The sequence below is a fragment of the Muscardinus avellanarius genome (assembly GCF_963383645.1).
Source record: "Muscardinus avellanarius genome assembly, chromosome: 3".
Lineage (NCBI taxonomy): Eukaryota > Metazoa > Chordata > Mammalia > Rodentia > Gliridae > Muscardinus > Muscardinus avellanarius.
The window spans coordinates 32,725,004-32,741,629 of record NC_137788.1 but is presented as its reverse complement, the minus strand read 5'-3'; the positions used below and the strand labels follow the sequence as shown (position 1 = coordinate 32,741,629).

General features: G+C 42.9%; 1 protein-coding gene across 3 annotated transcripts in view; it reads right to left on the bottom strand.

The window, feature by feature from the left end:
- MACF1 (microtubule actin crosslinking factor 1) overlaps positions 1-16,626 on the bottom strand; it is a gene marked incomplete at both ends in the record, with an annotated part of 419,220 nt that overhangs the window by 243,974 nt on the left and 158,620 nt on the right. For all 3 annotated transcript variants that reach the window (XM_080692742.1, XM_080692743.1, XM_080692741.1), the window contains 2 exons: positions 10,635-10,727; positions 14,621-14,698. In XM_080692742.1, coding sequence (XP_080548868.1) covers positions 10,635-10,727; positions 14,621-14,698 — 171 coding nt within the window. The remainder of the gene's footprint in view (positions 1-10,634; positions 10,728-14,620; positions 14,699-16,626) is intronic.

Here is a 16,626-nt window from a genome sequence, read left to right as displayed (position 1 = left end):
CCAGCCTACACTTAGCTTTATTTTGTATTTTGCAAGCAAATAAACTGAGGTTTAAGAAAGTTGATTTATTTGCCAATATGAAACAGCTAATAAATGGCAAAGCCAGCGAGCACTCTGCTTAAGATAGGTTTCACTCCAACTCCACGTATAACAATTACACCTTCACTACCGCAGAAATGGAAATCTGTACTCGGTTGCATAAGCCCGGAAGATCCCCCGCTGCTCTGAACTGGCACCTGGTCTCTACACCAAGTGCTCCATCCAACAAAGAGGCAATACTTGCTGCCAATGGGCGAAGAAAAGAAGCTGCTAAAATGAGGCCCAGGTGATTTTTACTCAGACTACACCAGAGCAGGAAGTCTGAATTAGATTTCAAAAGCTGGATTCAAAATCACTGTGATTGCAATAAGATTCCTCCATCCCATTTTCTAGTACAGTGTCTAACAGATGAGAGAACACTACAACCCAAAGGGCTCTGAATGGAGCAGAAAAAAAGAGGTTATATGTGTTTCCTTCCTATGGCAGCTGTTCCCTCCACCACCACTCCCCCGCCCCACCACCCTGTAGTGCTGGGAATGGAGCCCAGGGCCCCGCACATGCTAGGCGAGTGCTCTACTACTGAGCTACACCTCTAGCCCAATTTTTATGCAGGTCTTAGTAAGTTGTGTAGGCTAGCTTTGAAATCCTGAGATCAAGCGATCCTCAGCCTCAGTAGTAGCTGGAACTAAGATCAGGCAATCCTACCTGGCTGCAGCTGTTTATTCTCATCAGGCTCTGTGCAAGTACTAAATACTAGCAAAGCCTACCCACCTTTCCTGGAAACCTAAAATATGCCCTCCACAGAAGGAAAGTGTTAAGCAGCCCTAAGGCAGCAGCTCCCACAGCGGCCCTTCTGAGGCCACCCAATGCCTCCCAGGGCAGCAGGTGCTTCTCCCCTAAGCCCTTCCTCAAAGCTGGCTGCAACGCTGCAGCGCCCTCTTATGATCACCTTAAGCCACAGCAAGAAACAGGGGATAGGGTATGGGGAGAATCTCAGGGGGCCGCAAATCATCCAATCAGCAAAGCCTGACAGGAGGACAAGAAGCTCCCTAGGGAGCCACCAGGCCTTCATTTGTTCCCCGTGAGGAAAACAGGAACTACAAACTCTTAGGCTGCACACCCCAAGTCCTGAGTTTGACTTTCATTAATGAAACACAGGTGAACAAACGTTCTAAAACTGATCCACTCAGGACAAGAGGGACCGAGGCTTCACACAAGTACCACTGCTGTGAGCTTCTCAGTGCAGCCTAACAGAACCCAGCATATTTACTTCTGTGAGCCTGTACTTTTCCAAACTTCTGCATATATCAGACACATTAGGCCTTCATTTCCTCCTGTTCCAGAGAAAAACTGGTCTAGGACAGGAATAGAGATTTCAGTAGGGTACTAGGTTCAAATTCCCAACTTGGTTATCTTACAAACTAGGTAGTTTAACTACTTAGCTAGGTGATTCAGTTTCCTTACCTGTAAAATGTGGACACTACTACCTACTTGATGGGGTTGTAGACAGGGCTCATGAAGGAAAGCGTTCGACCAAGCAATTTCAATCCAGGTATCTATCCAAAAAACCCTCTTTCCTATACAGATAAGGAGACCTCTATGCAGATGTTCTGCAGCAATGAGCACTTATATTTATACACTGAAATGGTATACTGTGGATTATAGCTGTGGGGACAACACTCGCATTGTATTTGACATGTTAGTTCAATCAGGCCTTCCTTTATCATCACAGATAAACTCAAAAAACAAAATTCAGGAGCCGGGCGTGGTGGCGCACATTTGTAATCCCAGCTTCCGGAGGCTGAAACAGGAGGATTGCAGTTCACAGATGGCATCAGCTTAGTGAGGTCCTTTACAACTCAGTGAGACTCTATTTCAAAATAAAGAATAGAAAATAGGGCTGGAGGTGTAGCTTGGAGGTAAAATTCCCTCCATCCCAAGTACTTAAAAAAAATTTTATTTTATTTTGGCTGTGTGTGTATATATGATACTAGGGGTTGAAACCAAAGGCATTCTACCTCTGGGCTACACCTTCAAACTCTTGGATTTTTATTTTGAAGAAGGGTCTCACTAGGTTGATGAGAGTCTCACTACTTGCTGAGGCTAATTTCAAACCTGTGACCCTTTTGTCTCAGCCTCCCAAGTCCTGGGATTACAAGCATGCACCACCAATTCCCAGCTTAAAGTTTAGGTTTTTTTAAAAAAAAATGATACACAGAAGATACTATTTGAAATATAAACACCACACTAGACATGGGGATGCACACCTGTAATCCCAGCTATGTGGGAGGCTGAGGCAGGAGGGCAGCAGATTCAAGATCAGCCTCAGCAAGACCCTGTCTCAAAGAATAAAAGGAGCTAAGGGGAAAAGGAAGAGCTGGGGATGCAGCTCAGTGGTAGAGCACCCCTAGGCACAATACCTAGTATACAAGACAAAAATATGAACACTAACACATATTGTTTATGATGCCTCATCTGCTGGAAATTCACAAAAGCATACATTGGAGTGATATACATCAACTTCAAGATAGTATTTACCCAACGGCAGAAGGAACAAGAAAGTTAGCTCTGATTTTTTTTCCTTTCTTTCTTTTTGTGGTTACTGGGGATTGAACCTAGGAGCAGTCTATCTCCAGAGCTACACACCTCGAGCCCTATTTTTTATACCTTATTTTGAAACGGGGTCTCATTAAGTTACAGAAGTCTTCACTAAGTTGCTGAGGCTGGGTACGAACCTGTGATCCCTCACGAGTACCGGGATTATAAGCATACACCACCATGCCCAACTTGAAATGTTTTATTTATTTATTTTATTTTATTTTTTGGTGGTACTGGGGTTCCTGGAAGCCCTTCGACCTCCAGGCTACACTCCCACGGGCTACACTCCCAGACCTATTTTGTATTTTTATTTGGAAACAGGGTCTCCTAAGCCAGAGTGTGCGGCTGGCTTCGAACCTGCACGATCCTCCTGTCTCTGCCTCCCAAGCGCGGGGATTACAAGCGTGTGCCACCATGCCCGGCTCAAAAAAAATTTTTTCACTTTAACATTATTTATAGCCAGGCGTGGTGGTACATGCATGTAATCCTAGCATTTGGAGGCTTAGACAGGACCATCATGGTTCAAGGACAGCCTCAGCTACTTAGTTACTTAGTGAGGTCCTTTGCAACTCAGTGAGACCCGTTTGGGTTTTTTTTTTTTTGTTGTTTGTTTGTTTGTTTGTTTGTTTGTTTGGTGGTACTGGGGTTCCTGGAAGCCCTTCGACCTCCGGGCTACACTCCCAGACCTATTTTATATTTTTGAAACAGGGTCTCTTACGCCAGCGTGGCTGGCTTCGAACCTGCGCGATCCTCCTGTCTCCGCCTCCCAAGCGCGAGGATTACAAGCGTGCGCCACCACGCCCGGTGAGTGAGACCCTGTTTCAAAATAAAGAATAAAAAATATGGCTGGAAGTGTCACTTAGAGGTAGAATGCCCCTGGGTTCCATCTCCACTACAGCATAAAAGCAAAAAACAAAATAAACATATTTATGATAGTCCCACCAAATGAAAACAACCCAAATATCCATCAATTTCTGAAGACATAAACAAAATACATGTGCTATCCATGCAACAGAATGCTATTCAGTAATAAAAAGAAATACAGTACTGATACATGCTACAACACAGATTAAAAACAAAAATATTGCCAGCCTTAGTGGCACACACTTGTAATCCCAGTGTTTGGGAAGCTGAGCCAGGAGGATCGCACAGGTTCAAAGTCAGTCTCAGCTACTTAGTGAGGCCCTCTGCAACTTAGTAAGACCCTGTTTCAAAAATAAATAATAAAAAATAGGGCAGGGAATGTAGCTTGGAGGTCAAATGCCCCTGGGTTCCAACCCCAGACACACAAAATGGGGCTGGAGGTTGTAGCTGGAGGTAGAATGCTCCTGGGTTCAATTTCCAGTTCTGCTAAAAAAATTTTAAAAATTATGCTGAGTGAAAGAAACCAAAGACCACATGCAATATGATTCTACTTATATCAAATGTTCAGAGTTGATAAATCTATTAGAGATAGAAAATAGATTAGTTGTTGTCTGAGGCTAGTGATGGGAGTGTGGAATAACTGTAAATGAAGGAGAGAGATTTACTGGGATGATAAAAATGTTCCAAAAATGGATTATGGTCATACACCTTATAACAACACTTATTTTTACAAATAAAATTGGCTGATCTTATAGTGTGTAAATCATCCCCTCAATATAGTTTTTCTATAGCTATAAAAATAAAGTTGTGGCCAAGCACAGTGGCACATGTCAGTAATATTGATGCTTGGGAGGCTGAGACAAGAGGATCACAGGTTCAAGGACAGCCTTAAAAAAGTAGTGAAACTTTCATCAACCTAGCCAGACCCTGTTTCAAAATAAAAATAAAAAGTAGGGCTGGAGATGTACCTTGGAGGTAGAACACCTGGGTTCAATCCCCAGTACTACAAAACATAAATAAATAAACAAAGCCAGGCATGGTGGCACACACTTGTAATCCCAGCATTTGGGAAATTGAGACAGGAGGATCACAGTTCACGGACAGCCTCAGCTACTATTTAATGAGGCCCTCTGCAACTCAATGAGACCCTGCTTCAAAATAAAGAATAAAAAATAGCCGGGCGTGGTGGCGCACGCTTGTAATCCCTGCGCTTGGGAGGCAGAGACAGGAGAATCGCGCAGGTTCGAAGCCAGCCACGTGCGCTGGTTTAGGAGACCCTGTTTCCAAGTAAAAATGTAAAAACAGGTCTGGGAGTGTAGCCCGGAGGTAGAAGGGCTTCCAGGAACCCCAGTACCACCAAAAAAAAAAAAAAAAAAAAAAGAATAAAAAATAGGGCTAGGGGTGTATCTCGGAGGTAGAATGCCCCTGGGTTCTATCCCCAGTATTGCAGAAATAAAATAAATAATTAAATAAAAATTGTGTTATAAAAGAATACATTTTCCTAAAGTAAACAAATAATAGAAGGATAACCAAAACAATGTTTTAAACAGCTAACTAAATAACCTTGGTGGCACATGCTTGTAATCCCAGTATGTGGGAGGCTGAGAAAGGATTGTAGGTTCAAGCAACTTACTGAGATCCTGCTTCAAAATAAAAGAATAAAATATTGCTGGGGGTACATAGCTCGGGGGTAGAATGCCCCTGGGTTCCATCCCCAGTACTCCTCCCCACAACCCCCTCCCCCCAAAAATAACCCCAGCTATAAGACAAGGGAGGGAACAGAACAGAAGGGCAGACATGGAAACTAGACTTGCCAGAATATATCTTGTATTCACCTTTTTTTAGAGGTAGTACTGGAGATTGAACCCAGAGGCATTCTACCTCTAAGCTAACTCCTTTTTATTTTTTATTTTGAAACAGGGTCTTGCTAGGTTGCCAAGAGTCTCACTGAGTCACTGAAGCGGTCTTGAACCTGTGATCCTCCTATCTCAGCCTCTCAAGTCTGGGATTATAGGTGTGTGCCACCACCCGTGGCTAATGTTGTTATTTTGTTCATGTATGTTACATATAAATAAATATATATATATGAGTGTGTGTAAAAGGGAATAGTTACATTACCACTATTAATATCAAGAATTTCAGTGTATGAAAAATATACAAATATAAAGTCAAAGAAGTTAAACACAAAGTCAAAGAAGTTAAATAAAATTACGAAATCTTAATTTTTTGTGTGGTATTGGGGACGGAACCCAGGGGCTTTCTAACTCTGGGCTACAATCCCAGACCCATTTTATATTTTATTTGGAAACAGAGTCTCACTAAATTGCTGAGAGCTTCACTAAGTAGCTGAGGCTGGCTTCAAACCTGCACGATTCTCCTGTCTCAGCCTCCCAAGCACGGGGATTACAAGCGTACGCCACCACGCCCGGCCTTCATGGGTTTTTAAAAAGAGATAAATGCAGGTATTGTGTAGCTCTGTCCATAGAAAAAGCCTAGAAATAATGACCAACTTGGTAGCACTCAGAGTATGGTCAAAAATAAAGAATTGGTTCCTTGGAAAAATTAGAATTTCAGGCCCAGGACAAAAAATACATAGAAAGAGTTTATCCAGGACATCTCAACACACCAGAAATAAAGGAAATTTACCAAAAAATTAGTGTTAACTTGAAAGCCTCATATTAGCCAAAGATGCAGCTATTTTGAGTATTAGAAAAAAATCACTATAGTTTTTGGTACATATTAACTACGTCACAAATCCATGAAATGTAGTAACATTTAAAAAAATCAATATAGAAACTTTCACTGATCACCTCTGAAGAATCTTTGAGAACAAACCAATTATTCTCAAAACTAAATAGAGGGCAAGACAGGATATCTGTTTTGTCTTTTCTGTAGGAACTATCTTTCAGAGTAATTAATGAGATTAATTCATTATAGAAGTATTCCTACTAACTAATGAAAAAAGATTAATAGCTGAGCATGGTAGAGAAAGCTGAGGCAGGATAATCACAAATGGAAGTTCAGCCTGGTCAATTTAGCAAGACCCTGTCTCAAAACTGAAAAGAAAAAGAAGAAAAAAAAAAGAACAAGAAAAAAAAAGGGCTGGGAAAAAAAACTCAATGGTAAAGTATTCCCAGATTTGATCCTCCAGTACCTCCAATTTAAAAAATTTTAAAAATTTAAAATTTTAAAAAATTTTAAAAAATTTTTTTAAATTTAAAAAAAAAAGAGATTAATAGTGTATTACCATTTTGTAACTTTTTTTTTCCTTTTGCAGATCTGGGGATGGAACCTAGGGGCATTCTACCTCCAAGCTACACCCCCAACACTATTTATTTATTTATTTATTTATTTATTTATTTATTTATTTCAGTACTGGCAATGGAACCAAGGGGCATTCGACCTTTGAGCTACACCCCCAGCCCTATTTTTTATTCTTTATTTTTTGAAACTGGGTCTCACTGAGTTGCAAAGGGCCTTAGTAAGTAGTAGCTGAGGCTGTCTTCAAACTGTGATCCTCCTGTCTCAGCCTCCCAAATGCTGGGATTACAAGCATGTGCCACCACACCTGGCTCATTCTTTTAATTTGAAACAGGGTCTCACTGAGTTGCAAAAGGCCTCACTAAGTAGCTGAGGCTGTCCGCAAAGCAAATCGCAAACCGCCATCCTCCTGTCTCAGCCTCCCAAATGCTGAGATTACAAATATGCACCGCCAATGGAACAAGCAATGATGATCTGTAGCTATGAAAACTATTAGGTAATTACTAATAGAGAACACAGAGTGGATCTAGTTAGCATCTGAGTCTACTTACCAGTCTTAATCTCTCAAAAGAGAGAGAACAGGTATTATAGGCCTTCTGTTTTGCATCCATAAAAGTATACAAAATCACATTACCATCCTTGCAAAAACTGAACTGAACATGATTCAGCCTTAGGTCTAGATAGATCTAAACCACCAGTTTATGGGCAATGCAATACAGATTGATAGAGGACACTCATACCAACCAATCACTTGTACTAGGAATTGGCCCCAGGGGCTTTCTACCTCTGGGCTATACACCCAGCCCATTTTTATTTTTTGTTTTTAAACAGGTCCTCACTAGGTTGCTGAAAGTCTTTACTACTTGCTGAGGCTGTCCTCAAAACTGGGACCCTCCTGTCAGCCTCCCAAGTACTGGGATTACAAGCATGTACCACCATGCTCTTCACAAACCAATTATTTTTTACAATGAGATAATTGATAAAATCTGATCACTGATCAAATATTTGATGACTTTATGAAAGCATTCATTTTCAAGATATGATATTATGGTTTGCTTAAAGAAAGAAATCTACCTTTCAGAGATATGCACTGCAATATTTACAGATAAAATTACAGAAAAAATTACAGATAAAATTATATGAGATTGGGGGTTTTCTTCTATACAGTCATCTGGGGTGTGAAGAAATATTTAATTATCATGAATCATTATTGAGCTAGGTCATGGGTACATGCTACTTCTTTGTATTATTTCCTCTACTTTTATAAATGTTTGGATTTTTTCATAACAACTATGCTGGGCAAGTACTCTATCACTAAGATATACCACCAGCCTCATAAAAACATTTTTTTTATGATGGATTTTTTTTATATTTCCTGATGGAGACATTTAGGAAAGGAGCCACTCTCAGACCCCATCTCCTCTGTCACAGAAAAGTTTTAATTAACTAATTTAATGTTCATTTCATAGCCCCTTAGTTTCCCCCTTATAAAGATATTTAGTTGTAGTCAGGGTAAACAGAAACACAGTGGATATTACCTATGAGACTAGCATTAGACACTCACAAGGCAAATTTGTGGCCCAAAAGCAAAACTAAACAAAAAAAAAAAAAATTCTAAAAAGACTCTCTTCTTTTCATAAAAATTCCAAAGGGATCACTCTAGTCCTTCATGAAAGCTCAACACAATCCCTGTGCCCAGCCAGGCGTGGTGGCCCAGGCTTGTAATGCCAGGATTCAGGAGGCTGAGAGGGGAGGATCAAGGCCAAACTCAGCAACCTAGCGAGACTTTGTTTTAAAATAAAACATAAAGGCCGGGCGTGGTGGCGCACACTTGTAATCCCCGCGCTTGGGAGGCTGAGACAGGAGAATCGCGCAGGTTTAAAGTCAGCCTCAGCTACTTAGTGAGAAACTGTTTCCAAATAAAGTATAAAATAGGTCTAGGAGTATAGCCTGGAGGTAGAAAGCCCCTGGGTTCCACCCCCAGTACCACCAAATAAATAAATAAGTAAATAAATAGGAGTAGGGGTGTAGCTCAGAGGTAGAATGACTCTGGGTTCCATTCCCAGTACCAAAAAGAGTCTTGTTCCACCCCACCGGGGCATACTAGTGAAGCTGATGTTCCTTGTTATCCCTATACTTAAAGCTTGTCTGAGAAACCCTGTGGTCCCACAAAAATACATATTACCTCCACGCATTCCTAACCCTATTCATGCTGCAGACCACCAGCACTGGCTCCAAAGCAGAATCCCCAAGATATAAGCCTGTGTGTGCTTTCAAAACATGCTCAGGGATCCAGAGATACCAACTGCTCTGGCTTCAGACACAAGGGGGCACTAACCATCCAAATAGAATGTCACCTTGGCCTCACCCTGGAGTCAGGGTGTTCACTTACTCCACTGACCTTTTACAACCTGCTGAAGGGGCTCTCTCTTTAATCCATCAGCCTAGACAACAACTGGGTATGGGAAAGCTGTCTGTGAAACAGCTTTAACAGCTTTGTGTGGTTGGGCTAAAATGATTTCAAAGAACAGTCTTTTTTTTTTTTTTTTTTTTTTTTTGAGGTACTGGGGATGAAACCCAGAGGCATCCTACCTTTGAGCTATACTCTCAAACCTATTTTGTTATTCTTTATTTTGAAATAGGGTCTCACTGATTTGCAAAGGGCCTCACTAAGTAGCTGAGCCTTTTTTTTTTTTTTTTTTTTTTTTTGCGGGTCTAGAGATGGAACTCAAGGGCATTCAACCTCCTAGTCATACCCTCTGCCCTGTTTTTTATTCTTTGTTTTGAAACAGGGTCTCACTAAGTTGCAGAGGGCCTCACTAAATAGCTGAGGCTGGCTGTGAACCGCAATCCTCCTGTCCCAGCCTCTTGAATGCTGGGATTATAGAACAGTCTTTTTTTGTATGTGTGGTACTGGGGGTGGAACCCAGAGGCTTTCTACCTCCAGGCTATACTCCCAGACCTTTTTTATATTTTATTTGGAAACAGGGTCTCACTATGTTGCTGAGAGCCTCACTAAGTAGCTGAGGCTGGCTTCAAACCTGCACGATCCTCCTGTCTCAGCCTCCCAAGCACGGGGATTACAAGCGTGCGCCACCACGCCTGGCTAGAACAGTCTTTTTATAAAATAGGTGGTGCATGCTTGTAATCCCAGTACTTGGAAGGCTGAGATAGGAGGATTGCACAGGTTCGGAGCCATCCTCAGCTACTTAGTGAGGCTCTCAGCAACTTAGTGAGCCTGTTTCGAAATTAGGTTCCATCCCCAGGACCACAAAAATAAATAAATAAAAATAAAACAGGGCTGTTGTTTTCCAGTAGCAACCCAGACTTTAATAGGATTTCCCATTGTAGAAAGAGGGAACAACAGGAAGGCCATGTAACCACTGATGTAACCACTATGATGGCTGCTACAAAGCTGTGCCTACCAGCACATATACAAACCCAGCTACTAGGGTGCTACAATTAACAGGCATGCTTCAAGAGCATCCAGGATGAAGAACAGTCTACTTCAAAGCAGCATTATAAACTCTCCTGCCACCTTTCCATAGTATCAAAACCAACATCCCTTGCAACCCCATGCTCTACATCCCTCCCAAAAGCCCTACTGACTTACTAACCAAAGACTTCTAATAACTTGACCACCCAAACAGGGCCAAACCACAAACAGGCAAGAAATTCCTCCATTTCATCATGCAAATAATTAGAAAGTTGTAGGTTTGGGATAAAACAGCTTGTTTCCAAGCATATCTTATTTATGCTTCCCAACTCCCACCGGCTCACTACCAAATACAGAGAAGGAACATCAATTCTGCCTAAAAGGTAGTACTATGTCCAAACCAAGCAAAGGAAGTCCCAAATTTCACAGACCCTACCTGGAAATGCAAAATAATGGTCCAGATCAGGCCCAGAGTCAGCTTGGGGTTACCGTCTGTGATATCATCATTGCGTATGTTCACCAGCTTCACCTGAAAAGAAACAAAAGCCAGTCTCAGAGCTCTGAGTCTTTGTTTTCATCTTATTTTTATATATTCCATTTTGACAGTTAATTTATTTTTAGTATAAAATTCTATGTGTTTCAACACATATATGGATTCATATAACCACCACACAAAGCAGTTCCTTCATTCAGAAAGGCCCCTGTGCTGCCTGACCACTCCCCTCCCAGGAGTCAAACCCCTGCCCCATTCCTAATTCCTGACAACCACTGATCTATTTTCGACCCCTCCTTTCGCTTTTTCCAGAATGTCATATATGAATGGAACCATACAAATTGTAACCTTTTAATACTCCCCATGCTCAACACTTGAAATTTCCATCCAAGCTGCTTTATGAATCAACAGTTGCTCCTTTTTATTACTGAGTAGTATTCCATTGAACAGATGTACTAACATGTGTTCATCCATTCATTCACTGAAAGGGCTGCGGGTTGTTTTAGGGTACATTCCTAGGAGTGGGGTTGCTAGGTCATATAGTATATATTTAGCATTATAAGAAACTGTCCAATTATTTTCCAGAGCGGCTGTACCGTTTTGCATTCCCATCATCTAAGCAGCTGTGTAGCCACATGGTATTATAAATGGTTTTGTTTTTTAAGTCATCAAAGTCTTGACTTCTTTTTTTGAGGTTGAGATCCTTCTTCCCCCTCACCAGTCTTTGGCTTGTTCTCACCTCCATCTTCTCTCCTTTGTCACAGACACCCCTCCCTGCCATGCCTTCCAACCCCAGCTGACTCCTAAAAATCTCAACCCAACAATGCAAAGTGCACAGACATGTAAGTCCTTCCCTCCTCCCCCTAGGGTGACCAATTGTCCCAGAGTGCTGGAAACAGAGAGGTCCACAGAGATATGGGATGGTGTGTGTGTGTGTGTGTGTGTACACGCGCACGTGTGTCAGGGGTACTGAGGATTGAACCCAGAGGCATTCTACCTCTGAGCTATACCCCCAGCCCTATTTTATTCTTTATTTTGAAACACGATCTAAGTTTCGGAGGTCTTAGATCTAAGTTAATGAGGCTGGCCCTGAACCTGTGATCCTCCTCTCTCAGCCTCCTAAGTACTGGTGGTGTGTGCCACCACGACTGGCAGGACATGGATTTTAAAACTAGGAGTGTCCCTGCTTGCATCTCAACCCTGTTAGCTTTTTCTGTCATACCCTTGTGCGGCACAGGTTCAACTGTGACAAACTGTTCTCTCTCTCTCTCTCCTGTGGAACTGAAACTGTGTCTCCAAGACTCCTGTGACCTGGTGAGCGCAAGCCTCACTTCTCCCTCATGATTGCTCCAGGCAGGGCGAGCTCTTTCTTCTTCTGCTGAAGCCCAGCCTCCCCTTCTGTGCTGTGGGGTGGGTGGAGATGGGAGAGCTTGCCCCTCCAGTTAGAGAGATGGGCTTTTCCTCATCACCAGTCACTAACAAGCCCTAGTTGGTGGGTAGGCAGCAGCGGCCAAGTCCATATTCCTCCACCCCACCTGCAGGCTTCCCTTTTGACAGGGAAGTCGCCCCCCTCCGCAGGGCACTTTCCATCTCTACTGACGTTCCCTTGATGACCTCAGCAGCTGACTCCTATTCTCTTTTCCTCCCTCATCATCTACCATCTTTCTTGGCAATTTCAGCATTCACGATGATGGCCCAATTGCGCCCTCGCAGCGTGGTCGGCCTGCCTTCCCAGTGCTGAAGGTTTTCACTGTACGCTGCTTTGGCTCCCGCACAGTTGAATGTGGACCTCACCGCTGCTGAGAGCTCTCCAGAGTTCATGGATCTTACTTGCCCACATTTTCATTCCATCACAGTAATCAATCTTCAATTTGTCCTTATTTGCACTGCTGGCTAATCATTTTGTCTCAATTTACCTTTGTTTGCTCAGGCCCTCTCAAGGTTCCTCTAAAGCACACACAGACAGTGCTGCTTCCTCTGGTGCCTGGACCACTTTCACAGCTTCCACTTCTCCTGCTGCTTTTCACGTATCAATTTATTTCACCAAACACTTATTAAGTACCAATTATGAGCCGTTCATTATGACAGGTCCTAAAGGTACTATGTAAAATAGGACCATGTTCCCTATCCTCGTAAAACTCACAGTGCATTGGAGCAAACAGAGAAATAAAGTAATAAATATTCCATTAAAATATTGCCATGAAGTTGGGCGTGGTGGCGCACGCTTGTAAACTTGGGAGGCTGAGACAGGAGGATCGCACAGGTTCGAAGCCAGCCTTCGGTACTTAGTGAGGCTCTCAGCTACTGAGTGAGGCTTTCAGCAACTTAGTGAGACCGTGTTTCCAAATAAAATATAAAAAAATAGGTCTGGGAGTATAGCCCGGAGGTAGAAAGCCTCTGGGTTCCACCCCCAGTACCACCAAAAAAATAAAAATGAAAATCAAACATTGCCATGGAAAGACAATTTCCCAAGTTAAGAAGAACCGCTGAAAAGAGTAACACAAATGAAGTGACTCCAAAAATATGCATACTAATGTCATGGTGACCCTGGCTGTTGCCTGGCAACACTAGCTACCCTAAATCTTTTCCATACAGCTCACTCGAAGGAGATGAAACCCCTGCCTCCCTCATCCATCTTCCTCCCTACCACAAGCCACCTCTGTATGCTCCCCCTGGATTTTGGAACAAGAGCCATTCTTCTTTTCTCTTCAGAGGTAACCACACCAGTATGCTCTGGTTCTCGCCCCTTAATCAGGAAGCAGTGGGAGGAAGGCAGGCATGTAGTGAGCAGCAGAGCAGGAGGAGCACTGAAACGCGTTGGGAGCCCAGCTCTGCTCTCACTGCGGGACGTGGGGCAGGCCATTTCAGCTGCCCACGTCTCAGCCTCTGTGTCTAGAATGCGAAGAAACTGGACTGATGGGTCTCTACAGCAGCTCCAAGAGAACGTTCATGACTTTCAATACCGTTCCTCACATCCCTTTTCTTCCTTTCTTTTTTTTTTTTAGTGTGTGTGTGTGTGTGTATGTGTGTGGTGCTGGGGATTGAACCGAGGGGCATTCTACCTCTGAGCTATATTTCCAGCCCTATATTTTATTCTTTATTTTAAAACGGGGTCTCCCTAAGTTGCAGAGGGCCTCACTAAGACGCTGATGCTGCCTGCGAATTTGTGATCCTCCTGTCTCAACCTCCCAAGTACTGAGGTTACAAGTGTGCACCACCACGCCTGGCTGGCATTCTACCTCTGAGCTACATCCTCAGCCCTATTTTATTTTTTTATTTTGAAACAGGGCCTCACTAAGAGGCTGAGGTACCTTGCTAAGCTGTTAAGGCTGTCCTCAAACCCGTGAACCCAGTCTCAGCCTCCCAGTGCTGGGATCACAGGTGTGCGCCCCCGTGCTTGGCCACTCTATGACTTTTAGTACTATTCCTCACATTCCTCTTCAATCCTGCTCTCTTCACTAGCGTGTCCTCCTGTGTCTAAAAATATGTTGTCGTCTTCCTGTCTAGAGAGGGAAAAGCTTCTTTCTCTCTCCAACATCTAAGCCTACTATACTCTAAATACTTTACAATATTAGCATCATTCTCTTAAACCACCACTGCATAAGAATTGTGTGGCAGCCAACAATCCAGGCCATTCCCTCCTGTTTTCGTGACAATGTGGATTTTGTGATGCGACACATTTTTTCCATCTTCTTTGCTGATTTGTTTCATCCACAGGTTCCATCTTTAGCATCTTGTTCATGAATACGGTTCCTCTCCAGGAGGTCACAAGTTCTGTGTAAGGACTACTAAATGATTCACTCAGAACTGGGCCAGTCAGATTTAGCATTTACTGAGGGTTTACTATGACTAGGCACATGAAAGTATCCTTAGCTAGGGCTAAAGCCAACATTCTCCAGCAGAATGGGGCAAGCTAGGGACGGTCTTACCTGTCGCTGCTTTAGGAAGTCCAGGGCGATCTGCACATTCTGCAGCCTATGAAAACGCATCCTGCCCTTCTCCCGGGGCTGGGGAAAAAAAAAAAAAAAGCAGTATTATTTTAGCTATACCAACTTACCCATACACACTTTTTCCTCTTTCATTTCACAGACTAAAAGACCACACAAGGATTCCTCATGGCTGAAGCCAGGCGTGGAAGCATTACATAAAGCACCTTAAGAGCAGGACCTGTGTGTTTCACTAGGCTCTGCAGCCCCTGAATGCATCTAGCAGACACACAGCCCTGCTTAAACACTAGTACTGAATCAGTGTCCTGACTTCTGCACAAGGTCTTCTGGAGTCACCTGTGGCAGACTTGGTTCTGAATAGCTCCTGAAATCACAGCTAATGCTATTGCAGGAGAAAGCAAGAACCCTAACTGTCTATCACACAGTCACAGATGGAGCCAATCTTACTATAAACCTGTCAAGAGAGCCCCAACTGCAAGTAGACCATTTCTAAGTACAGGGAAGGAGGCATTACACGTGCTCAGGGCAAGTGAAGAAATCCAAAATAGAAGACAAAAATCAGAAAGTAGCCAATCTCCAGGGAGAGGGGTGCTATTGGAAGAAAGCCCCCCCCCCCGTTACCCCTGCATGAAATACCAGCGCAACAAGACCCTGGGGGAAGCTGTTCAGTATAATTACTCCAAAGAAAGTTGTTTTCTGCCACTCAGTACGATGTGTCATAGAACCAAGGAGAGAGCAGCCCTTGCCACCCACAGGATGCCCCTGGCATCCTATCCAAGGCTCAGTTATTAGCTACTGAAAGTAAATAGTCTGCCTAGAAAGTACTGCAGGAATGGCTATCTTCCTCTCAATATTTTTCTTCTGCTCTTTTCCCAATGTTATTCTTGTTTTACTAAAACTGGGACTGAAATTTTACTAAAACTGGAACTGAGACTTATTAGATTATACCTAGTTCATGTGTAAATGTCAAAATTATGTTAATTAGAGCCAGGTGTAGTGGCGCACACATGTAATCCCAGCATTTGGGAGGTTGAGACCGGTAGATAGCGGTTTGCGGACAGCCTCAGCCACTTAGTGAGGCCCTCCGTAACTTAGTGAGACCCTGATTCAAAATAAAGAATACAAAATAGGGCAGGGGGTGTATCTTGGAGGTCAAATGTCCCTGAGTTCCACCCCCAGACCCGCAAAAAAAATATTATATTAATTGAAGTCTGAACAGTTTAAGGCTGTTCTGAGGGCCGTCAGCACACAGGAAATGCTGCCTCCGGTTTCTTTGCAAAAAGTAGCCCAAGACTACGTGGAGCTACGTCTGGAGAGAGAGGTCTGGATGGAGCATGTCTCTGAACATCCTCCAACACTTCTGAACCACACTCCCCAACAAGATAATCTGCAGAGATGCTTAGGTGTCTCTGGGCCTCAAAATAACTTCCTAAGTCAAAGGTTCAAAAAAAAATATCTTTTTATCAAGAACCGCTTCTCAGTTATTACAGCTAAACTAACTGTGAATGTGACTTAGAAGATGACAGTTTGTGAAACAAGATTCTAAGACAATGAAACGGGAGACCAATGCAATGAAAAGATGATTAGAGAACACATGGGCTGGGGGCCTTGCCTAATCCCTACTTCTGGAGAAAGATTATGGGTTATAATTTAGGACATATAAGAAAAAAATGCTGCTCCTATGCGCTCTAATCTTTGCTTCTAAGGTATTCTCCATCAAAAATAAATAACCTAAAAACATGCATGTTAAATTTCTGTCTTCTACAGCAACTGAAGATATTGTTAACTGAGGCCAGAGTATATCCATGCAGTGAATCTGCAAACAACAGGCTGTTTTGAAAACAAATGACATGGCACAGGGTGAGAATCTAGAGGCCAGAGAAGTGGAAAGAGAACACCAGTTAGTCTGGGCTGTGGAGCTGTGAGCGGTTAATTAACTGTCATGCTGTCAACTAAACTTTCCACAATTCTGCAATCTGGATTCAGAC